The sequence below is a fragment of the Eulemur rufifrons genome, chromosome 7 (genome assembly GCF_041146395.1).
Source record: "Eulemur rufifrons isolate Redbay chromosome 7, OSU_ERuf_1, whole genome shotgun sequence".
Classification (NCBI taxonomy): domain Eukaryota; kingdom Metazoa; phylum Chordata; class Mammalia; order Primates; family Lemuridae; genus Eulemur; species Eulemur rufifrons.
Window position 1 is genome coordinate 274,328,921 of NC_090989.1, and position 26,368 is coordinate 274,355,288.

At 47.6% G+C, this 26,368-nt stretch overlaps 1 protein-coding gene across 5 annotated transcripts in view; it reads right to left on the reverse strand.

The window, feature by feature from the left end:
- The window catches only part of TTLL11 (tubulin tyrosine ligase like 11), a 222,328-nt gene that overhangs the window by 99,563 nt on the left and 96,397 nt on the right, over window positions 1-26,368 (reverse strand). The window contains exon 1 of one of the 5 annotated variants that reach the window (XM_069474614.1): window positions 20,473-20,599. The exons of the other annotated variants lie outside the window; for them this stretch is intronic. Coding sequence (XP_069330715.1) covers window positions 20,473-20,528 — 56 coding nt within the window. The 5' untranslated portion in view covers window positions 20,529-20,599. Of the gene's footprint in view, window positions 1-20,472; window positions 20,600-26,368 lie in introns of those variants that run through there. 5 annotated transcript variants of the gene reach the window in all.

A 26,368-nucleotide genomic window follows, 5' to 3' on the forward strand; every position in this document is an offset into this window, starting at 1 on the left:
GTTGTGGGGATGGGAGGCGAGTGAATCTCTCCTACTACCTGAAAAGGTGGCTTGTCAAGAAGGGAGAAATGCTTCCCTCCTCCTCCGTTCCAAGTGGCCTGGCGTGCCTTCCTTCATTACTGGAACCTGACAACCGGGCTTATTCTTAGGTATTTCAATGGCACAGGTCAAATATTTATCTAGTCTCTCAAAGCACAGCTTACAAGCAAAGGGCTTGTAATAGCTATGTTATATTTTTTTGAACGTGTATTTGACTGATAGTCATAAATCCTCTTTCTGGATTATAAAAAATTGTATGCTTATGGGAAACCTGCTGGCTCTTCCCTGGCCCCTCTTTCTCTAAGAATCCGTCTCTCCCTCCCTTGAGTTCTACCTGCCTGTGATCTACCACCTCCTCTCTCTTTCTTGCATTATCCCTCTCCTTCGCTCGCCTACACCTAATCAGGAGAGGTAAAATACTTCTCAAAACTGTCCCCAAAGATCAGTGCCTTAGTTCAGGTCTCCTCGGCTCTCCCCTGGGACCAATGTAACGTTTTTCCTTCCTGGCTTCCCGTCCAGATCGGCTGTCTCCCCTTTTCTTCCTGGTGTCCTTAAGGCCCACCCCGAAGGTTACCGTCTCTGGGCAGAGTGAGTCACCTTCTCCGCTGAGCTCTGATAGTGCCTTGGACTACACCATTTGTCACCCTGCGTTGACATCATTGGTCCCACTTCTATCTCCAGTTGCAGACCCTGAGCTGCCTGAGGACAGGGACCATTTCTTAGTCCACTCTAAAACTCTGTCTCTAGCTCACTGCAGGACACAGAGCAGTCTCCATAAAACATGTGCTGATCTCTTCTTTTTCTAGTTCGTATAAACTGGAAATATAATTTTAATTAGATTACCAGCTTCTTCAAACATGCTTCAACTCTAATTAAACAAAGAGGTCTGTATCCACCATCCAGCCCAGAAAGGTCGGCTACAGCTAACAGGAAAGAGGCAGGCTCCTCAGAACTCCGGTTGCTGCAGGAACAGGCTATATTTGGGAGCCAATTAATTTCACAATGTTGAAAACGAATGCATTTAAGATTCTGCTGTTCACATCCATTTTTCTCCATTAAAATATTTTAAACCTTGCCGTGCCTGTCATCATCTTACCCAGACCATCCCTAAGAGCTTTCATGCGAGGGGGACCTCAGAATCACTGGATATAACCCGCGGCTTACTCTTCACCTTCTAAAATTGCAGTCAATTTTAAGAAACTTTCAAGTCAAGCCACATCCATCACAAAAGTGAGCCCTGAATACCAGAGCATGCCTTTTGCACTGGCTTCTAGGTGAAGTAGAGGTGGGAGCTGCTTTCATCCTCCGCCCTCTTCCTGGGCTCTGCACACTCTCCCCAGTGGACTTCACCCTCTGCAATGACCTCGACTACTGCTGATGCACTATTGGCTGTGAAATCGACGATGATGATGGCAGCGGTGATGGTAATGGCCAACATTTACTGAGCACTGACATGTACCTTAAAGGCTTCTTTTCTTCCCAGGAAATCTATTCTTCCTGCTACATTCACATAAACCATTTCATTGTCAACCCCATCATCCTCGAGTCCCTCAACTTCTTCACTCCTCAGACCCTGGTGATCCCCTAGGAGCAATGGTCTCTCTGGTCAGCTCCCTTCTCCCCAGCTCCACTGCCTGTTGCCTTTGCTCAGAGAGCTCAGTTCTGGTCTGCCAGCTGGCCCTGAAGCCATCTGGTTCTCACTGATCCTGCCATCCTTGGGGCTGTCCCCCAGGGGTATTTGTGTGGCACAGATCAGCAACTCCTTTGCGTTCCCTGTCTCTACCCAGTCGCACAGGCCCCAATCCTGGGAATATCCTCCATTCCTCTCTCCCTGCCCTCCCCCATCACACCCAGCAGGAGTCCTGCCACCCCATCTCCAAACACACCCTCAACCTGCCCGCCCCCTCCTCTATGCCCACTTCTGCAGAGCTCCTCCAAACCACAGCCACACCACACCTCCCCCAGACTCCCGCAATAACCAGGAAGTCCCCCTGCTGCCATCCCATCCTTCTCCTGTCCAGTCTCCACAGAGCAGCTGAAAAGCAACTCATGTCACCAGGATACCCACTGGGCGAACCGGAACAAAATCTATGCTCCTGCTCTTGCCTCGATGACTCAGCCCTTCATGTCTGGTGGACTTTGAATGCACTTCAAAAGTGTCATCCTGCCTTAGCAGCTCTGCACCAGCTGCTCCTGGTGCCAGGGACACTTCCCCCAGCTCCTTGCATGACGACCTCCTCTTTGACACTCAGGTCTCAACGCCAATGTCACTTCTGCAGAGAGGCCACCTCTGACAGTCCATTCTCAAATAGTTCCCTGGGCACTGTCACATCATCTTAGCACCTTGCACAACCTGAGCCCTTCTTGTTTGCTCATTTGCTCACTTGTGTATGGTCCGTCTCCCCCTGCTAGAGTACCAGCTGTTGGGGAGTGGGCCCTTGTCCATCTTTTTTCTGCTGTGACCCCTGTTCCTCGAAGAGGGCCTGGCACACAGCAGTTGCTCAATACATGTTTGTTGAATGTTGAATGAGTAAGTAGGGATGTTACCCTCCAGTTAAAAACGCTCCATGCCTCCCACCATGGCAGAGTCTGGTCTGAACTCTGAGCCTGACACTCAGGCCCTCACGGTCGGATTCCAACCTGCCAAAATTACTCTCCTACTACTCGCTTCCTCCCCACACTTCTGATCTTTCTTGCCTGTATACAGTGTGTGCTTTCGCACTTTCATGCCTCTGCAAATGTCATTCTCGCTGCCTGATGCCTTCCCTTTCTCTGCCTGATGAGCTTCTCTCATCCTGCCAGATGCAGCTCTAGCATCCTCTCATTCAAGAAGGTGTGCCCAAGTGCTCCCGTATCCTTTCATGCCTGTGGGTCGGACCTGGGATGGTGTACAGCAGACCTTTGGCATGGGCAGTCCTGAAGGTCACGTGGCATGTATGAATAGAGACAATAATCCCGATTATGTGACTGTCACCAGGGTGAAATGAGAGACAAATTTAAAACACCTTGCATGACCTTGGATCACCTCTCCTGAGAGGCAGGTTTGAATTAACGAGTCATTTAGTGAATGAGCCCAGCTGACCAATGAATATGTACATAACAGTAGGTAGTCAATTTAAGGATTCCCAAAGGTCTCTGGTGTCCCTCATGACTGTCAAGGGCCAACTGTATTATAATCATTTATGTATCTTTTTCTCCCTTCTCAAAAACAGGGATTGAGTAGCTCGACTCTTAGGTGTACAGACCATGACAGATACTAAGTTAAAGGTGTGTTGAATGAATAAATGAAATAAGACCCATGTGGATGGATTCTATGATACAGGAAAGACTCACCACTTTCTCCAATTACCTCACCTCCTTGTTGATGCCCAAATTATTTTACCAGGAGACAAATATCTTTTCTTTTATGATGGAAGATAATTGCAAAATCACAAATTGCCACATTTCACAGATCTTCGTGGTGGCTCAAGAATGATCGAAATAGTAAAGGTTAAACCTGCAGATGCCCAGGAGCCAGAGTTTGTATCTATTTGTTGCAGTGTCTGTCCCCCTTCTATAGAGAGAGCACTTCAAGGAAAAGACGATGTCTCATCGCCTACGTCATCACCCCGTCTCCGTGCTTACTAACATTGTCGCACTTTCTTTCTACTCGATCTTTTCTTTCTCTGTGCACTTGAGTAAGGACGACCTGCCTGCTTGGGAATGCAGCTCTGTGCGAATGGACCACATAGGTCAGCTCCACAGCTCTAACTCTGCCCTGGAGAAGCACCACGTACACGGGAGATGCTCAGGAAATGGGTGTGGAATACACGAGTGAATGATTCTGTAAGCCTGCCTGTTTTCCCTTTAGGTCTGATCAAAGCATAAGATTTAATCCTTGTGTTATGAATACCTAACAGTGAAACGGTTAAAAAAAAAAAAACACATTAATGCGATGTTTACAAATCTCTAATCAAAAGTGATTCTAGGCTGGGCACAGGGGCTCACGCCTGTAATCCTAGTACTCTGGGGAGGCCGAGGCGGGAGGATCGTTTGAGCTCAGGAGTTCGAGACCAGCCTGAACAAGAGCAAGACCCCGTCTCTACTAAAAAAGAAAAAATAGAAAGAAACTAGCTGGACAACTAAAAATATATAGAAAAATTAGCCAGGCATGGTGGCGCATGCCTGTAGTCCCAGCTACTTGGGAGGCTGAGGCAGGAGGATCGCTTGAGCCCAGGAGTTTGAGGTTGCTGTGAGTTGATGCCACGGCACTCTAGCCCAGGCAACAGAGGGAGACTCTGTCTCAAAAAAGAAAAAAAAAAGTGAGTCCATACAATTACCATTTTCCTGGAGGGAAGAATGGACTACGACCAAATTAATGAAATGGTAAATATAACCTAGGAAGGCTGGTTACACCATAATTAATCACTGGAAAACCAAACTCCTGCCCTTGGGGTAATTTTAGAATTTGGGACTTCCCTAGTATAGTAAGGAAATGTTGAATTTATTCCTTTAAGTGAACTCAAGTGGGGAGTGACAGTAGTGGTATTTCATATATATCTATAATATACTTAAGCTATATTTTAAAATTATTTTCATTATTTTCCAGATGCTATTTAACTAAAATACAAATTCCTATGTCATAAAACACGGTCAATTAAACACAGGCGAATGGAGAGCAACGAACACGTGACAGTGAAGACGTTGCAGAAGAGAACAAAGACAGGGCCAGTCTGGAGCTGAGCTGGTTTGAGTTCCAGCCTGACCCACACTGGCCGTGTGGCCTTGGGCAGTGACTCTGTTATCCGAGACCATATTTCCTCTGCTGGAAAAACCGTATTTGCAAAGATCCTGTGAGAATTCAACAAGACAATAATATTTGCGAAGCACCCACACTGCTCCGGGCGCCGTAAATAGTAACAGTAACGTGTAACAACAAAAGTCATCTCAGAAAAATGTGGCATCAGCAAAGAACCGGATATGCTTGTTTTCAGAGTGAAAAAAAAATACCATCAGGGTTTCTTCATTGAATAAACTAGTAATTTTAGCAGCACAATCTGGAGGCCTGGGTTTAACAAGCAGCTAATTAGAAACTGGCCCTCCCCAAGCTCTGAGTGACACCTGCTTTTAAACTGCACACACAGAAGGGGGGTCAGGTGCAAGGGACAGTCGCTGGCCAGGCTCTCGCTGGAAAATACAGCTGAAAACAAACCCCAGGTGATCTCTTCTCTGGGGGTTACATGGGTTAATAATACGAACAAAGGAGGTCTTCGGTGGTCCGGCACCACGTGCACCCAGCATCAGACCACTCCTGCCAGGATGGGCTGTGAGACTAATGAAAGCGATAATTGCAAGTCAATTATGCAAACGGCAAGGGCAGGAGCAGGAGACTCAGCGGACGTTCTGAAGGATGAGGGATTTGATCTGATCTGATGAGTGGTTCCATCAGCCACCACAGTGATTTTCTTGCCCGGCCACTGAGTGCCACTGCCACTCCTGCCCTAAAGTGTCCCCGGGTCCTCCCCTGTGCGGGGGACAAATCTAAAGCTCCTTGGCCTGGCATTCAAGGCCTTTTACAATCCAAACCACCACTAATCCTTCCAGGCTCAATCTCTCTGTTCTTATGCCACCCCCTCCGTCCATATCAACCTGCTCACAATTTCCTAAACTCACCCTAACTTTAATGTTTCCATTCAGGACAGCATTGGAGAGAGAATGTATTTTAAAAGTCAATGTCTAAGTCATTTAAAGAAAGTGGCCCACAATTTAAGCATGACTAAGTCTTGCCACGGGAACTGAGTCTCCCTGTGAAATTTCTGGAAATTACAAAAAAAAAAAAATTCCACTTAGTTGGAAAGTCACCCTTTCAGTAAGTTTATCCCTCTAAGTCACAGCCCTGAACAGAGAAGTAAGCTAGAAACACCTCCCACCCACCCATCCCTTCATCCGTCTTTCAAATAAATCAAAAGCCCCGTGTGCCAGCCCTGTGCCAAATGCCAGGGGCACAGAGGTCTGAGTTGTCCCGGGGGCTGTGGCCAACCTCCCGGGAGGCAACAAGGGCTGCATGGAGATGGCTCGGAGCTGGGCTTTGACAGATGCGGCATTGCTAGACGGAAAATGGCTGAGCGTTCTGGGCAGGGGGAAGTGTACGTGCCAAGGCAAAGGGACATGAAAGAGCATGTCTTACGTGGTGGTCTCGACACGCTGGCAATAGGGTCGGGAGGGAGTGGGGGTAGAATCCTAGAATTCTTTGCTCCTGAGCCCCCCGCAGAGCCTCCTCAGTTTCCATCTGACATACACAAAGGTGCAAAACACACCCACAAGCCCTTTGGTTTTGCCACAGTTCATGGCCCACTAGGAAGAGCAAGACAAAGCCGGTGGGGCTTACAGAGGCGGAGGCTTTGACGACAGCAGTGATGCCAGAGGGCCAGCCTTTAAGATTCAGGAAGATAGAACAGTTCCTGTGCAAAGAGCAGCTACCAGGCTGCAGTAGGAGGCCAAGAGGCTACAGAGGGCAGGGAAGGCTATTTAGTAACCCCTGCCATGTGCCACTGAGTTTGGAGGTGACAGGCACACCAGCCATCCGCAGGCATCTGTCAGGACTAGCGGTTCTCAAACTTGGCCTGCACGTTTGACTCACCTGCACACGGGGGAGAGGTGTGTTTTGCTTTTTTAAAACTCTACTCAGGCTCCACCCCCAGAAATTCTGGTTTAATTGGTCTGAAGGAGAGCCCAGTTCCTCCTTGGTGCGAATGTGCAGCCAAGCCTGAGGACCTCTGTTCCAGGTGTTTGCCAGGGTCCCCCACCCAGCCTGCCTCATTCATCACGTCACCTGCTTGGCCCCTGCAGCACTTGAGTTTGGGACCCCTGACCTTTGCCACCTGATCTGGTCGCCACCATTGCCCTTGGTGCAGTCCTTTTGACCTCAGTTTATATAAAGAAACTCAGGTTAAGTATCCTGTCCCAGGTAGCTCAGTGCTCAAGTGGGAAAATAAGGACCGGGGCCAGGTGTGCCCAGGTCTAACAGCCGTGTCCTCTCCACAATGCTACGCTGCTGCCTTGCAGTGGTGAGCTCAAGCTGCCCTTAAATATTAAGGAATCCTTTGAGCTGGTTGTTAAAAAACCATTGACAGCTTGAAATCAGTTGTGGTAGGAATATTTACACCATGGAAATAGCTCGATACTACAAATCAGGAGGTGTTTTGTTTTGTTTTGTTTTATGTTTTGAAAGCCAGTTTACCGGCATACCTCTTAATTTTGATGCGCCAAAAAAAGAGAAAAAAATGTCAAATTATGTTCCTTCAATTTCAGGAAGCAGGTGTATGATGCATTTTAGAAAGATTTCAGCTCCAAACAGTTAACATTGAAAGACTTTCTTGAATTTAGAGAGATAAACCTCAAGCATGTGGAAAATATACATCTGTGATTTTTAATAAGACGCCACATGGGGACAGGTGCATTTTGCATGCTGCTATTGGCTGGGTGCATTTGACTTAAAATCACTTAGTGACAGCGAAAAAGAAAAATACAAGTGTGGAACAAGGGCTCAGGAGGTGCTCCCTGTCTCAGCCACTGGGAACATAATAGAAAATGTTCTCTGAAACAAGCCGCCTGGCAGCCTCTCTCTGCCGTAGGTGCCTCGATGCGTTGAGTTTCAATAGAAGGCTGGACGTGGGCCTCCTATTACAGAATAACAGGAGAGACTAACAGAAGTTACTCCCTCCCCCCTACAACCCCGGGATCTCCAGGACCACCACCGAGCTCAGCTTTAAGTGGTCCCCACTGAACAAAGAACTGTGACATTTCTCCTCCCAGCATGGGTCCTCTGTCAGCACAGCTCGATAGCTATAAAGCCCAGTTATGCTGGTATGGTGCTTTTAGAGGATTGAAGGAGATTGTAAATTGAAAAGGAATAAAGAAAACTACCATTTACTGAGTGCCTACTCTACAACCAGGCACTAGCTAGACACGCTCAGACCTGGCGCTAGAACTGACATTCATGGCACGACTGTTACATGGCAAGCCCTACCCCAGGCCCTTAGCTACATTATCTCATTTAACCCTCTCAATAACCCTACGAAGTAGCTACTGTTACTTCTGTTTTACAGAGGAGAGCATGAGGCATAGGGAGCTGAAGGTTAAACACAACTAGCACGTGGCAGTGCCGGGACCAGAACCAGAGCGATGACCCTGGGGCCATTGTGTCCTGAGAAATGGAAATACTCCTGGTTGCTGGGGAATCGTCACTCACTCATCTCTGCTCTTTGTTTATTCAACCTTTGTCAAAAACCTCACTGGGCACCTCAATATCACAGTGACAGAGAAAATGGTCTCTATGTATGTTTCTGTAATTGGCAAATTAGAGTAATTATATGCAGTAGTTCATGGAGTAATATCTACCATGTCTGAGAACTTGGAAAGTCACTTGATGGTGGTGGTGACCATGTGCCGTTCTCCGAGCTCTTCCACATACCAGGCACTGGACTAAAAATGCATTTAAAACGGATCCTTGACAATAACTGGATGCGGTAGGTATTGTTCCCATTTATAGATATAGAAACTGAGACTTGAAGAACAACTTGCTCAAGGTCACAGAGCTAGAAAGTGGCAGAACCAGGATCTGGGGCTCCAAAGTCCACGTCCCTAACTCTAGTTGCCGAGCCGTGGGCTGCAGCAATGCTTGGGAGCAGGTCAGGACGTCCTGAACGGGTCTGTCTCGGGGCTACTGAGCAGTGAGTGAAGCCCCGTGTTCTGAGTTCACACTGCCTGCATACGTTTAGTGCAGACACAACACAGTACAGGAGGAAGAACACGACCGGACGCAGGGTGACTCCCTTGGGCACAAGTGGACCCAAATGGGAACGTGTCTTCCCCTTTCTAGGGCTAAGCATTTCTCACCAAGAGCATGGCTGCCCCAGAAGTGTGGAACCTCAGAGATAAGAATGGCCCCCAGGCCAGTGGGGCCGGTTTCCCCCCCAACGCTGGCATCACCATTATCACCCTGAGTCACACGCTCTGTCTTTTGGGGCCATCTCACCAGATTGTGTTTAGGATTAAATGAGCTATAAGGAAAGTGCTTAACCCGATGACTACCAGGTTAGTTAATAGCAATTAACATACTTAATCCCTCTCTCATTCATCCACTCAATACCTTGTAAGTTGGAGCCTACTATGTACTAGGCTTGAGTCCATAAGACCCACATTCAAGTATCAGGGCCAGTTTTGGAGGAAAATCAATGATTCATTCATTCATTCATTCATTCAACAAACATTTACTATTATGTGATGGCACTAAGCTAAAAACTCTAGGGAATCCAAGACAAATTAGCTGGATGACTAAGACACGTTCACCAGTAACTACAGTGAAATGACAATGAGCATGATAACTACTAATAACTATTAGTGTGATGGCTCATAGTTTACAAAGCACTTTTGCACTTGTAATTGGATCTTTGCAAGAAATGGAGATTCAGATGAGTCAAGTGCCCTGCCTGGGGTCGCACAGCAAGCACACAAGTCTGATTCAAATCCAGGTCCCTGAGGCCAAAGCCAGGCTCTCTCTCCTCTACCCTCGGCCTTCCCCAATCTGCCTGGGCCCGTCAGTCCATCCTGAGACAGTCTTGTTCCACTTTTAGAAAAGCTGGATTATTAGAAAGTTTTTGCTAATATATATCCAAAAATCTGTCTTCTGGTAAATTCTGTTACTCTTAGCACTTCCCTGCGAGCCATATTGCATGAAAGGACCCCTCCTCTGAGGGAACCTCCCATATGTCGGAGCAGCTGGAGTCTGCCTCAGCCCGTCCCTGGCCCAGGCAGCACGTCTGGGGGTCAGTTCCGCTTCTGACGGAGCTTCCGACCCTTCCCCAGCCTGATCTGTCCGTGTCCATCTAGTCAGCCTCTCCTCATCCTCCCCGACTTAGTGGCAGTTACCTTTTCCTGGGCGCCTTCCAGCGACTCCTCGGCTAAAACTGGACTATGTCCCCTCCCACATGCTCCACACTCGCCAAACGGGGCTGGCGTCACCTGTGTGTCACTCCCAGGCCATGGCGGGTCAGTGGTCACCGTCACACCTCAGGCCTTCTTCCTGAATGCTCGGCGGTGCCAGGCCTGCTCACTACCTCAGCCACGCGAGGTGGGCCCTGTTATTGAATGACCCGCTCCTCCTGCGCCTGGCAAAGGTTCATGAATTTTTTCAGAATTGAACAGAATTGCAATGTAGTCACGTCCTCAAAACCTAGTGTCACGAATGTGGTTTCTCTGCCCAGAGCAGGGGCAGAGTGTGACCTGAGGACAGAGCGTGCGCGGGGGTCTGTCAGAGGACCTCGCCCCTCATGGCCGCGCTCCAGCGCTCACTGCGCAAGGGAGAGGGAGAAATGTTATTTTAAAAACTGGGCCGGGGCTACATATTAGTAGTAATAACTGCCAGGAAAAGGGCAACTCTGCTGTTTAATACCAAATGCCAACGGCAGGACAGCTGCCAGGGCCAGGCAGACCCTCCTCCAGGCTTTGGGAAGCTTGTCACCTGGGATCCAGTGAAGCGAAGACAACGTGGGCTCTGGAATGAGCCGAACCTCGTTCAGACCCTGACCCTGCCCAGGTCCCAGAGTGAAATGAACACAGCAGGGCCTCACAGGGACATGGTAAAAGTTAAACCCAAAAGTACTTGGCCACGGTAACCCTCAGCAAGTGTGCTGATGATGAGGAGGACGGGAGGAGGAGGAAGGGCAGAGGGAAACCACTGCACCCCTCAGCTGCTTCTCCCGTACACTTCAAGGGCTGCCTCTGGCAAACCCAGCTGTCCCTTGAAGCCTGACGGTGGAGTATCGGCTGCAAACGCTCCCGGCCGGTGTCAAATCCCCACTAATGATTTCTCAGCATAAATTAAATGGAGTGAATACTTCCTAATGGCTGCTACAGAATTACATGACAGCTTCCAGGAGAATCTACAAAAATAGCTAGAATCAGAGGCATGGTCATTCTGAGGCCTGCAAGTTTCTCATTAATTTAATTTCTACTCTCCCTCTGGCTTGTGGATCTTCTTTGTAAGAGGCGACAGAAAAGAGATATATAACAAGCCACCAGCTACTCCTTGCCTATTTAGATGAGCCTAAACTGGGAAGGCTAACAGCACGGTATAGCAAGTAGAATTCAGATTGCACTAAAGCCACCACCACAAATAATAATTTTTCTTTATATAAATCTGTATAATTTACCAAGGATATTTGTATATACTATCTTGTTTGACCTTCTATTATTTATCGAGCACTTACCATGTGCCTAGCATTTGAATGTATTATCTCACTTAATTTTTACAACAACAGATTAGATCTCTAGTTCACAGGTGAAGATTAACAAAGTGAAAAGGAATTCCTCTGGGATTGCAGAGCCTGAAAGTGGAGGACTGGGATCCGAACCCAGGTCTGTCAGACCCCAGAGCTTATCCTTTTCAGCTGTTGTTATTCTGCTTCTGTTTGGGAAGGAGGCACCTTTTCCAAACCCCAGTGGTTCTTCCAGTGAAAAGAATACCGTGAACTGTACCCTCCCTGTGCCCCTGGGGAAACAGAGGCTTTTTCTCATTGGTGAGTTTGGAGGGAGGAACTGCCCAAAGGCGGTTCAGCCCCTTCCTCTCCCTGCACTGGGAGCATGTTCCCAGCAGGTCCCATCTTCCTGCCTGGGGGTGGGGACCTGCCTGAGAGTCCCTCTGGACTCAGCCTCAGGAAGCTCATTTGCCCACAGGCTTGACACATTCCCCAACATCACCTTTTGCACAATGAGGTGATATCTTGGCCCTTATCCTGTCGGTTCCTTCGTCTCATTTTCAGTAAGGCAGAACCTGGGTAGCAGGGAGGACTGTTGGCCTCCTTCCAGCATTCTAAGATCGCGATACCCATTTTACAGATAAAGCTTAGAAAGAGCCAGGGCTCTTTCCTAAAGAAAGGAGAGCTTAAACGTGGGCAGATTTGTGATCAATATCCCACTACATTATTGCACTATATGAGTACAATTCCTTTAACTCAGATTAGTACACATGGTTTAAGGGGGAGAAACATGGGGAAATGGAGTGATACCACCAGGAATGACTCAAACATAAAGCAAACTAAAAGAGAAAACACAACTTCAAATGAGCACATCCTAAATCAAGAAGAGGCTACGCCCCCACCAGTTCTGGGATCTGAACCTGAAGTACTGTATAGGGTGACTCGAATGCCAATGAGAGCCCAGAAGAGAAAATTAAGCAAATCATTTCCCGACGACCAAGAAAGTGCCAAGAACCTATTTATGGAGACCACCACCCTTCCCCACAAAACGCCCCACAAAAAATAAACAAACCAAATAACCCAACAAACCCTTATGTGGTTTATAATAAAGCTTGCAAACTCAGCACACTTTTTGGCACCATCTACAGTTTGGAACCCATCCAGAGAGTTACCTTTTGCTGGAGTTCTACCAAAATGGCCACTAAATGACAGGCCTGAGATGTATTACTATTGTCAGTAGTTGAGTTAACAGAATATTAGGACAAAAAGAGTTTTCAGCGGTCAAGCCCAAGCCCCTTGCTGAACAGGTGAAGACAGCTGTGCGGAAGGGCCGTGCTGAGTTACCTGGGCACCACCAGACCAAACACAGCCCCTGGCCACCGCGAGTGGGAATGAAGCAAGTCAGTGGCAGAGCCGGGGCTGGGACCCAGGTCCCCCAGCACTAGTATTCCTTCCTTTTCTTACGGTGCACTGCCCACAGCGACACTTGTCTGTTCACTGATGCCATGTAGTCACACTATTATGTTATTGCAGGCCAAGTCAACAGGCTTCCAAGGCCAGAGGAAAGATTTCTCACAAATGAACAACTGGTAGGATGGTGCAAACATTCAAACCATGGCAGACACGGGGCCATGTCTACCACAGCTAAACACAGAGATGAGCCCCATTCGATCCCCTAATTGCAAGCACTGGTTCGCCAAAGATGCTAGCAATGAACTTGGGCAGAGGATGAATTCAAAACCTTGTAATGTCACCCATAGGAAGCACCCAGATTATACAAATACCAAAAAATGGTCTTCTGTATCTAGAACTATTTGTAGAAACACAATCCTGTTTCTCTTGTTCAAACTCATTAGCGTTCATGACCAGGACTGAAGTGTCTCTTCCCAATGCAGGGGAGAAGCAACCATTCTGGTTGGAAGCAAGAGGCTGGATGGCGAGAGACTGTCAAGAACACATTTAGTGCAAGCACATATACACCCGGTGATCAACACGACTTCCAATTAAGCTGCCCTCAAACATCTGGCACCTAATACTCGGGGGTTTAAAAGCAACTGGCAAAACTTGCAGAGTCTAAGGGTTTTTACAGGATGAAATCTTCCTTTTTATTTTTTATATTTCTCTTTTTAAAGGGAATAAATCACAGGCACTTACAAAGTCGCAGCACTTTTGCACCAGAGCAGTCTCTAGAGATGAACAAACCAAACCACAGCCCAGGCAAGTGTGGGCACTTGCCCAAGGTCAAACTCAGAGCGTGGTGGCAGCGGGGCTGATACTTAGCCCAGGACCTCCACTTCCGGCCAGGTCGTCTCCCATGGTCAGAGCTGCCTTTCCGGGGAAGACTGCTCACACTTAAGGTCCTCATACCCATGGCAGACGAAGAGGAGAAGTTCATGAACATCTGTGGAGCCCATTTTCAATGTGTGGCACAAATTGAAAAATGTTTTACATCAGGGATTATCTTAATTAAACTATTTATATGAGCACTGTTGATTTACTTCAGTCTTGCTGAACTTCATTAAGCTTTCCATTTACTCATATAAATTCTTTTTTTTTTTTTGAGACAGAGTCTCATTCTGTTGCCTAGGCTAGAGTGAGTGCCGTGGCGTCAGCCTAGCTCACAGCAACCTCAAACTCCTGGGCTCAAGGGATCCTCCTGCCTCAGCCTCCCGAGTAGCTGGGACTACAGGCATGCACCACCATGCCCGGCTAATTTTTTCTATATATATTTTTAGCTGTCCATATAATTTCTTTCTATTTTTAGTAGAGATGGGGTCTCGCTCTTACTCAGGCTGGTCTCGAACTCCTGAGCTCAAACGATCCGCCCACCTCGGCCTCCCAGAGTGCTAGGATTACAGGCGTGAGCCACCGCGCCCGGCCTACTCATATAAATTCTTATTTAAAAAAATAAAACACAAATAATTTGCAGGGTAGAAAACTGTATATTTTAATATGTATCCATCTGTAAGAATTGTATTAATGTTAATAATAATAATTGTTACTTCTTGAACTTCAATGTGCTCAGCAATGTGACAGGGACTTAATATTCTATGATAGCAACTATAGGGATAATTATAAAATAACTACCACTTGTTAAATGCTTATCACATTCAGGTAGCACACTGTGTTGCTAAGTATTGTAATTCATCTAATGATCACAATAATCCTGTTAAGGACATTTTACAGATTAAACAACTGAGGCTTTGAGAAGTTAAGTAACTGCCCCAGATTTCACAGAGAGCAAGAGGGAGAGTCAAGATTCAAACCCAGGCCCCTGGGCTTTCGAGCCCTTGGCCTTCTCCACCATACAAGGTTACATCCGCATTTATAAAAGTACTGCTTCGAGTTCCATTTCCAACAAGGACATTTATAGATCCAAGGACAAACTACATGGTGCAAAGATGATCCGTTCCCTATAAATGTCTTGGACTTCTCCATGGTTTGGAACAAAGTAACTCTGCTACCAAATTCCCAGAGGAAAAATAGAGCTCACAGCATCGGGGTAATCAGATAATGCCGAAATATGAAATGGTTCAGAACTACAATGAAATTTGGGAGTGAAATATAATTTGTCTATTGTTCCATTTTCAAATATTCATGAGGCAAGGAAGCATTTCCATATTCAATAATTAAATGGCTAAAATCTGCAACCTGATGTATTTACTGTTCATGAACGAGGCCTTCCCAGAAGGACCTAAGTTCAAATTAGCAGCCCCGCAAGCCGCACTGTGACAGCGTAGAACCAGACAGATGAGACAGAAACGCTGCTGTTGCCCGGAGAAAGCATCTTCCCCACACTTGCTCTGCTGTGGAGAAAGGCTGAGTCGGAACTGAGAACACATCTAGGGCTTGGCCTGCAAACCAGCTGGAAGACAATGAAAAGGGGAAAAAATCTGCAACATTTTCCCTCATTAGAAGAATTGTTTCAAAAGGATTTGATTGTGCCCTAAAGGTTAGATTTCACAATCATTTAATATTTCACTTGTCTCAAGAAACCCGCACAGAAAGGCAAGGAAAGGAAACGTTAATAAAAATGTGAATTTATGAAGTGGCCCTGTTTTGCTTCTTCAGTTCTGTGGTCACAGCAATATAGGCGACACCTATGAGTAGAGTGACATCAAACCGGGCATCTTGTTCCCTATGTTATTGGCAAACTCTATTTCCAAAGGCCTCCTTCGCCGGGGCGTCCTCTGTCTCTGTGCATAAAGATGAGGCTATGGACCACCCTCCTGAGAGCACAGCGCAGACCCTGGGAGGGGTGAAGGGCCACTTCCCAGTATCCTCAGGTGGTTTGGGACACACAGAAGGACGGGGCTGCCAGGCAAGTGGTTCTCGAAGTGTGGGACTTGGACCTGCAGCATCAGCGTCACCTGGAAACATGCTAGAAATGCAACTGAGTCAGAGACTCTGGGGGTGGAGCTCAGCAGTTTGGGCTTTAACAAACCCTCCAGGTGACTCTGACACCCACAGAAGTTTCGGGACCACCGATCTACAGCCTGGGCAGTCTCTCCCCTTCTGCCCCTCCTCAGCTGCAGGCTCTAAGGTTCTACACCCTCAGATCTGCCCCATTCGGTCCTACAGCCTGTGCTGACCTCAGCACGGAGCAGTCAGCAGACTCCCAAGCCCCAGGAGAAGGGGACATGGGAGTGGTCTTGCTGACTCAGCCCAGCATCTGATGCCCAGCTGTGCCACCCCTGCTGCCGTGCTGGCACCACTGACGGTTCTAACAGGGCTGCAGTTCTCTCCTGAAGTCCAGGCTGGATGGCTGAGGCCTGGTCCCTGCTGCTGTCTCCCCCATTCCCAGCCCCACCCCTGGGGCAGGGGCTTGTGCTCTCAGGGCTTCCTCAAACTAGCTGGACAGCCCAGAAGCAGGAGGCCCCTGCGCCACTGCCCAGGGGACTCTTACAGCAACGGCTGGCCATGGGTTCCCTCCACCACGTGGAAGTGAGAACACTGGCCCAGAAGGAAACTTAGCTCAGTATGTCGCTACAGACGTTATAAATTGAGCTGCTGGCCCTGTCCTCATATCCCACCCCTCCCCGCCCCCTCCCCCTTCCTCTGATTTCCTGGCCTTGTACCCTTCCTCTCAGCCTGCCACTGAGGCCCCAGAGTGGCTCACAGCCGAGCACACCCAAGGTGACTTAGCTAAGCACCACCGCTCACAGATCCAGCAGAAAATACTGCACTTACGGCCTGGCAATGTGGCCTCTGCCCTGGGCCCTGCACTTGAGAGGGTCCTTCTCCAGCCCAGCTCTGGAAGGCCCCTTCCCAAGGGGCAACGAGTCCTTGTGGCCAAGGAGACATGTCCACATGAAGCCCATGCCCCACCTCCCCTGGACACCCACTCTGGGTACCCAGGATCCCAGGATTCCCCTCCTAAGCGGCTGGAGCCCATCTTCCCAAAAGCAAATGGTACTTCTGGCACCTTCCCCTAGACCTGAAGGGTGGCCAAGGAGAGCCAGTCGTGGGTGGGGGTCTGTGTGGGCGGAGCTTGGACGTGTGAACTGGAGTGTCTACCCCAGCCCCTTGCAGTGGTGGGTGGAGTCAGGAGTCGAGAGAGAATGGGGCTCTGGCCGGAGGCTGGGACCTCAATCTATATTCTTTCTTGGGCCCCATAAATGTTGGAGGCAGGCCCGTATGCAAACTGATGAAAATTAAATCAGATAACATAAGTCACACACCCAGTAGGATCTCAGTAGATACTTGTGAAATAAGTGTACCCTTTGGTTCCTCATTTGATCCTCACGACCAACGGGCAGTGTAGGCACCATAATGCCCATTGTATAGAGGGGGAAACCAGGACTCCGAGAGGTTAAGAGACTTGCCCAAGATCACACGACCAAGAAATGAACCTGTGTCTGCTTGACCCCAGAGCTGGTGCTCCTTCCCTTTTTAGTCTTGGCTTGATTACTTCCAGCTACATGGAACTCACTACTCCTTTGAGTCAATCCTTATCATTTCAGGCAAAGTAAGTTATTTTTTTTTTTTCTTTCATTGAGCTCAAATCTCTCTGCAAATTTCAGTCATGGTTCTTTGTTCTGCCCATTGGCACCTGTAGAGAGTTTGTCCCCTCTCCCTCACAACCACCTTTCACGCTACAAATGGTACGCCTATCCCCTGGGGCCTATTTTTGTCCAAGCTAACCCTCCCTGGCACCTTCACCCTTTTCCCCATCAGAGGGTTTTCATCACCCTCCCCCTTCCTAATCAGGCCTCTGAGGACAGATGCCTGTCACCCTCCCCTACAGCACTTCACAGAAGTCATGGTGTGCAGAAATACAACCTCTCCGAGGCCTCAGCCATAGATTTGGCACGCAGGTAACCGTTCCCATCCCCGGCAATCTATTCTCCAACACGCAGAGTGCTAAAACCTAAAGCTTGTGCCATGACACGTTGCATAAGTCTTAGTTTCCTTACCTGTAAAATGGGGATAATGATGCATATCCTGCCCATTTTGCATGGTTGGGTGAGCATTATCTAAGACAATTGGTTTGAAATGACTTTGTAAAGTGCAGAGCACACAACAAGCCCTCCACACTCATGTGTGCGTGGGTGCATGTGTGCATTCATTCACGCATTCATTCATTCATGTGTTAGCAGCTTCCCAGGACCGGCCTCCAGTGCCGTAGAGGCACAGTACAGTCTGGAGGAAGAAAATGAAGGCATCCCTCCCCTCCCCCCCCCCCACAGGAAGTGCACACCAGGAAAGCCGGCTCCACAGCAGACCCGGGTGCTGCTGACTCTCACTCATGGCGGGCGCACCCGCAGAGGATGTGGCTGGGGGCGGATCCTACTGCTCTGAGCTGCTCAGATGCCACCCTCTCCCACTCCGCCCCATTAGCCTCTGTGATGAGAGGTGCAAAGGGCTCTTATGCTGCTTAAAGTGAAGGAATAAATGGAAATTGCATAAAAAGAAAAGGAGAGAAAGCAGCTGGAGAATATTACCAACGATTTGGCGTGATCACCAAGGGCTTTCAGATGATTACTAAAACTGGCTTTCATTTTGATCTTTCATTTCTGTTAATCTAGCAGATCATTAGAAGGAAATCAAATCCATCCCACAGCTGAAGATGAACCTATAGCTCTCTTCCCACACACTTGATCAACTCTTCCTTCACACTTTTTTTCCCTTAAAAAAAAATCCAAACCTCCAGTTTACTTATATTGTTCAGTTTATTTAAATGTATTCAGATCGGACGTTTCCCATGACAAATACTCTCTTGGGAATAAGCAACATTTTCCCTCTCTCCAAATTAAGAATTTCTCATTGCTTTGCAGATTTAAAAACATCCAACAGAAAACTCCCTTTTATGGATGTAGAAACCAAAGTACGAAAAAGGGAGGTAACCCTGTACCATTTATGGCTATAAATGGCAGAGCCGGGATTTACCCGCAAGAGTCTGACTGCAGGGGCCCTATTCTCACCTACCCTCCTCTCCCACCTGTGCTCTGAAAATAAGAGTGGGTCTCACTTCCTGCTGCCTCAGGGACCCTCTCTACCCTAAGACAACATTCTAATTGCACACAGAGCTTTAAGTACAAGATGCTGGAAATAAACCACACGTTCACCAACAGGGAAGCAAACAACGGTCCAATCATTGATGAAAATGATGTTTACAGAGAGTTGTTAACAAGAAGGGGGCAATTAGTGTCACATAAAATGGAGAAAAATAAAAGCAGCATACAAAAATGATACAGACAGTATGGCTTCAACGATAAAACAACACAAAAGAAATCTGCACTATTTTTATTTAGCAAAGAGTTGACAAAGTTTAACTCTAGGTGGCTGAATTTGAGGGAGATTTTATCTTATGCATGTTTCAGTATTTTCCAATTTTTCTACAATGAGCACCATTACTTTTATGATGAGGAAAAAAATTTAATAAGAAACGGGGAACACAGAAGCAGCATCTGTCTTTTCTACCCCAAAATGCACCTTTTGGAGGCACAATGGGTGGTCCTGGCCTGCCACGGTGGCTCCCCAACCCCACAAGCCCCTTCGCCGCTTCCCGCCTCCATCTTCCTGTCCTGAGCCCACTTACATTTCCCACCAATCCCAGCCCAGACAAATGTAAGCCCCGCCTCCTTCAACAAGCCCATCTTGAGCACTCCGGGTCAGCTATTAGGCTGAATCATATGAAGTTGCCATTCTTATACTCCAAAACTGGTCTACTATCGGTGATTCCGTATGGTTCAACCTAGTCCTTGGCTCATGCTGCCTTCTTCGGAAACTTCAGCCTGCTGCCCAGCCTGGGACACACAATTGCACACGGTAACTGTCTGCATGGCACTGTCCCCTCCCATCTCACGTGTGCATCCTGCTTTAGGTTGCTGCTGTCTGCACACCGGCTTACGTTTTGTTCATTCTGGCTCTGAACATTATTTAAGCGGCCTCCTTGCTGGCCACGGAGCTTCCTCACTCATAGGCAGCTTCCCGTGTTCTGTGCTTGGCCCTGGAGACAGAGCCACGAGTCCCTGCCCCAAAGCTTACAGTCAGAGAAAGAGCCCTGCAGAGGCACGAACCCGCCCAGGGAACGGTCACACCTTACAGGTGCCCGTCTGTTTAGTGTGCAGAATACTTTCATGTTCATTCTCTCGCAGGGCAAGAGCGGGACAGGCCTGGCTCTAAATCTCAGTCTCTCTGATAAGCAGGGTGGTCTTGGGCACGTCACTCAGCCTCTCCAAGCCTCAGTGTCCTCAGCTGTAAGCAGAAGTAGTCACATGCCCCGCTGCACACGGCTGTGGGGAGGACTGAGTGGGAACACGCGTAAGCACTTCCCACTGCGCTGTCACAGCACTGGAGAGCACTTCCCCGAGAAGCAGGCGGAGCTGCAGCTACTATTCCCTTTTTCTTCCTGATGAGGAAACTGGGCTCAGGAGTCTAGTGACTTGCATGTGGCCAAGTGGATCTGATGCCAAAACCCTGGTCTCCTAAGCCCAGACCTACTGCGTCCTTCCAAGAAGCTAACAACCGCTGATTTTATTAACAAAAGCACACAAACATTTCAGGCTCACTGGTGCAACTCATCAGGAAATTTCCGAGCACGTTTGCTACCCCATCACTACCTGGAACGACTCTAGAAGGGCCCACGCAGAATTCAGCGCTGCCATTTCCCTGTAATGGTGACTGACTGGCCATATGCTCGTTGCGTTTCCCATCTGCTTCCGCGCACGGGCGAGGGGACGAGCGTGCCTACCTGCCGGTGGAGGGACTCGGCTCCTGTCTAATGGCCCTCTGAAATGACAATCTCATGTCAGCTCGGAAATTCCACCTTCCCCATAAGTCTTGGAAATGGTCCCCTCTCAACAGACTTCATGCAAATACGGCTTTTACTGGTTACTTCTGACTTAATGCTTAGACATTTTCAAATGGAAGAGACTTGTCTGGTTTTATTCCTTGCACATAAAGTAATGCACTTACCGTTAGTCATGTGCTGTCTGTTGCCTCACTGGAAAACGCATGCACATGTTTCCAGTTTGCTGACTACTGTCTGGAACCCGGGACCTTTTGAGAGCATAATGTATCTTGGAGCCACCCTGCCTTGACTGTGGATAAGTTCTTGCAGCTTCTTATAGCCTCTACTGATAATAGGACACTTTGGTTCTTAACTTTTTGAAAATACGATGAAACTTCTAGCTTTTTCTCTGGGGAAAATACACATATACACAAAATCTTGGGCAGTTTCTGGGCTCACCGATACCCTTAAGGAATCCATGCATTTCAGATTGCAAACAAGCTCCCATTTCTTTAGCTTGACATTCAAGCCCATCACCTCTGGCCTTTGGGTTTCCGCCGAGCTCCCACCATCCTCGCTGCCGATCCCCTGCACGCACCTGTCTCTCCAGCCTCCTTGAGCTCCTCAAGGGTCCCCCAACGGAGCTGCATGCCTTTGTTGCCTCCACCAGGGACCTCCTTCTTTCATTTTCATGTTTCAAATCCTACTCATCCTTTAAACCTCAGCTCAAGTGCCACCTCCTCATCAGTTTTTTAAAAAAAAACTCTTCCCATCAGGAAATACTCCTTGCACTTTCCTCCCTTGGCAATTTGCCTTTACCTTTGTGGTACTTAGCACTTTCCACCTTACAGATATTTATGGATGGGTCTTGCCTCCTGACTGGCCTGTGAGCTCCTTGCCTTCTGTAGTGTCCCCCCGCCCCATTCACCAACACAAACAAATATCTGTTTCTCTACTCCAAGCGTGGTGCAAATGATACAGAAAATGAATATGCAAATATTCATCTCTCTGCGATCCAGACTTCTTTATGTAAAATCTTCAAAGGTGCTTGGGCTCAGTGTGAGCTGATCAGTAGGGTCTGGCCACAAAAAAACCCTTAGGGATCAGCTGAACCCCAGAATTTCAACCAGAGGTCAGCTACTGGACAGTCAGATGATTCTTCTGGAAGGTTCTGTTTCCAGAAGAATGCTCTCCAGTCAGAAAGAGAATGGTCTATACTTGTGATGGTGTGCTTAGTCTAGATAATGAGGAACCCCTCCTCCCTACTGTGGAGGGGATTTTGATAAGATGTACTGCCATTGTAGAGGGCAGGGTCTGGGTTTAGAGGGTTTCAGATTACTGTGTTTTCTCTAATCTTTGCCTGGAGTGGACAAAGCCACACATATTCCCTGGTCTCACTACAAGACCCGGCCATGAAGCTGAGTCACTGGGAGATTCCTTGTTCTCTATTCCCTCAGAATGTTTCACCTTTATGCTGGATTCTACATAGAATCTACCCAATTTGGGGCTTCATGCGTTGGTTCTAAACATGACACAGGATGCAAGAGGTACACTTGGAGTCAAGGTAAGAGTAAAGCCTGATCTCCCCATAAAACCGTTAGGGGCCAAACATCTCTGAATTAGGACCAAACCTGCTCCTGCAGGCTGATCCTCCCTTTGTGGTTGTTATAGTGACAGGAGGTAAAGGAAACAGAGAGAGGATGGTGAAACATTACTGCGGGAAAAGGGGCTTCTGGGCCTTATGTAAGTCATGTTCCAAATATATACCTTTGAATAAGAGGCAGGCAGTCCCTGGCATCGTGTGGCATCGTGAATTCAATAAGATCCTCTCAGATTTCCCGAAGCCCATCTCTGCCTTCATTTGTATTACTCTGGGGTCCTAAAAGCTTATGTTTCCTAAGCAAGAAGTCCAGTTACCTGAAATATCTATGTTCAGGAAAAGGAGGACAATGCTAGTAAAATGGCTCCCCCAGGGGTAAACTGACCTTCCAAAAATTAATCAATCAATTGATGCAATAATCACCTTGTTTTAAAAATAATCAGGGAATACAGTTTATTCACTTCTGCTTCTGATAGAAGTTTTCTTAAAAAAGAGAAACTTAGCCCACTCAAACACCTTGAGTAAAGCGGACATTTTCTGTTGATTTTCCTTCTTTTTTCCTCTATCTTGAAAGCTAAGCTTTGAGTGTGACGTGGAGCCCGGAGACCAGTGCAGCCACGAGGCAAAGTGTGGGGAGCTCTGGCCCGGAGGTCAGGAGGCCCAGGCCCAGCTTCCACCCTGCCTGGACTGGCTTTGTGACTTGGGACAGGTCACTCGCCCCCTCCTGCTTAGTTCCCTCATGTCTGACTCAGGGGGGCAGAACCATTATGGACACAACTCAAACACGCTGCCCCAGGAGCTGGCGAATTACTTGTTACCATCAGCAAAATTTTGAGGGAAAATCTCATGGACCACTTGGGGACCCTGAGAACTAGCATTTGTCTGATGCTGTTAGATTTCATGAGGTTCTCTCACCTGCGTCATTTCATATCATGACCACGACCATCCAGCCAAGGAGGTACCTTGATTTCTATTTACCGACAAGAACAGAGAACAAAGTGACTTGGCAGAGCTCACAGTACAACGGTCGGAGATTAAGGGCATCACCCAGACCTGGCTGACGCCAAGTCCAGTGTCCTGGCAGGACGCAGCTGCTCCTCTGTCAGGATGCTGACAAGGGAGACTCTCGACCCAGGGAGCTGAGCGGCACGATGACCTCTGAGATCTGTGCTTCTATCCATAAAATGAGGGACTGGATTAAATCGGGGGTTCTAAAAACTTCTTGTAGCGGAAAAGACCCCCTCCCTTCAGATGAAATACAGCGTGCCAAAACATGAAATGGATTAACTTCAGCATCCCTCTGGGTGAAAAAGAGATGGCTTCCCCCCAAATGTACTAAAATGTGGTGTATCTGTATAATGGAATATTATTCCGTGGTAAAAAAGAATGAATGCTGACACATGTTACAAGGGTCAACTTTGAAAACATTATGTGAATTGAAAGAAGCCAATCACAAAAGACTGCATATGGTGGAATTCTATTTACATGAAATATTCGGAATAAGTAAATCCATAGAGACAGAAAGCAGATTAGTAGTTAGCAGGGGCTGGGAGAAGGGGAAACGGCAGGTGACTGCTTCGTGGCTTTCTTACGGAGTAGCGGAACTTTGTGGACCTAGCTAGTGGCGATGTTGCACAACATTGCAAATGCACTAAATGCCACTGAATTGTACACTTTTAAATGACTCATTTTATAATATGTGCATTTTACCTCCATATACATGTTTCCAGTATCCCACCCACAAGCCTCCCCTCTCCTACATCTCTCCACAGCCTGCACAAAACCCCGCATGAAGATCAATTGAGTCACTAAATATTACAAAATGCCACCATAGTCAAGATTGTTCTCATATGACAGCTGTTTTCCTCCTCCAGAAACCAAAGGTGATTTCTCCTAACACACCAAATAAATACGGGCCAGTGACGTCTTGCTCCCTGGAAACAGAACCTTCCACGGATGACCAGCTCCAGTGTCAATTCTAGCCCACAGTAACGGGGCAGCTTCAGTTTTAGGATGTGTCATTGGCGTTAACATCAAAATTCTACTTTAAGTAAAATGTTCCTTGCTTGTTTCACATCCAGTAGATGCTTTTACTGTTGAGTAGTAAGCTAAGCGTGACTAAGTGCCTGCTATATAGTAAAAGTTCCCCTCATTGTTCATTTAAATGTCACTATTCCCATTTTATAGAAAACGATACTGAGGCTCAACACAGCTGTGCAACATCCCCAGGGTCTCACCAGCAGTTATGACGTGACAACAGGGCCAGGATTTGAATCTGCCTCTTCAGCTCAAGAGAAGGTACCAAGACTCTGCCAAGATGGGCATCAGCAGGGTCAAGTTCTTCCCCCACAGGCTCCCTGAGCACTGCTGTCAGCCCCACGGAGGAACTCAGCCCGGGGTGCCAGACCCAGAGCTGTGCACAGATGCGTGAGACACAGATGCCTGTGTCTGAGCCCCAGCCCCTGTCCAGGGTACACCGGGGAGCTGAGGGGTTTGGGACATCCACTTTTTTCCTTCAGTCTGTGCTGGCAAAGTGAAGACTCACTTTAACGGTCTTGCTGACAAACTGTACTCAAGAAGGAACTCATGAGGGACGCTTCAGACCCTCTTTTGCTAAAGAGTTCAAGGGCAAGGTTAGGATACCACTTGTTTTAAAAGGTTTAGGTCAGAGCCTGTGCAAATGCTAGAAACTCTGGCTTCTAAAGTCTATGTGACGTCATTTCATGCAGTTGGAGTGACACGGTCTCTCATTTGGACACCCAGGATTCAGCACTACAACACTGTGCAGTTTCCGTGGGTGTAAATCTGGTGCTTTTTCAAGTTATTCTGAAACATTTCTACACAAAAGAGAATAATTTCAGCCTTTTCCTCTGCATGGTAAAGTTACCAAAATGATACTAATAATCCCTTATGCATAAATGCACTTTACAAAGTGCTTTCATGGATAATCATTGCTGGGTTTAAAAAAATGTGAAATTAAGGAAAAATATCAGTAAATGGCATTTTGCTATGAACATCCACGCTTACATCGTAGGTAAGAAACAGGTGAAGTGAAAGGATTTTTGTTAGAATTAAAGTCAGGTTCTTGAAGTTCTAACTGTTCCTGGTTATCAATAAAAAAAAGTCAATACTATTTAAATTAAAAATGAGGTGCTGCTATTTATGACTTGATAAGTTGTAAAATGCCTTTCCCACCCTTCCCAATGGTCCTGTGCCCCGTTGCTATTAAATTTTAGATCTGCAGCTCATATGGATTACACAGGATACAGCCCATATGGCTCACACAGGGAGAGGCAAAGAAAACTGACCAGAACAAGAAAAAGAAGTTAATTTTGTTGCAACGCCATTCAGTGAAAGTACAGTGGAACCCCTCCATCTTATCATGTTTTGGTGCAGAGTTTAAGAAGGCTCAGATCATACAACACCTTTTGAAATTCCTGTTCCCATCAAAGGAATCAGAATGCTAATGTGTCAAGGTCATCCTAAAAAACCCTCACCACCATGCCACACTGGCATAAATAGTCACCAAAATCTCCCCACAGTGCCATACGGTCCCTTAGGACCTAATCTCTGCTGGTGAGATCGATAACTATTAGAGAATCAGTTTTTGAGGACCAGATTGCAATTCAAATCCATTGCTTTTCCTCAGGGCTGGAGAAAAAAGCAGCCGTGTACACGTGTGTACTAGTGAACACACTATGTGGCCGCCGTCGTGTTTGAGCTGCTCAGAGGACACACTACCGCTTTGAAGCACTGATTGGTGGAAGCCACACCTGGCAGGACTGGCCCGTACAAACTACAGGTGAATATTCTCAGCTGAGTCTTGCCTACAACTGCAACTGGGCCTTTCACGGTGGAGAACTCAGCCGGGCGGGCGCCATCCAGCCTGACTCAGGGTTATAACAAATGCTCCTTCGGGGTAATGTTTTGTGCCCGGCAGTGGCGCTCAACCTGGGCTGCACAGTACAACCCGTCACCTAGGGAACGAGCAAGCTGTCTGTGGCCAGCCCTCCAGCCCAGCTAATTAAAATCAGCATCCCTAGAAGTGAGGGCCCCAGTACTGGGTATTTTTGAAAGCTCCCCAGATGGCTCTAATGTGCAGCCGAAGGTGAGAAGCACTAATGTGGGGCGATGCTACCAATACTGGGGCTTCAGCCCAGCTGGTGAGGAGCCTCAGTGGAGGAACCTGCACAGCCCACTTGCTTAGGGAAGTTAGTGCTCCTGCTAGTCTTGCACCACTGCTGACAAGCACTTTAT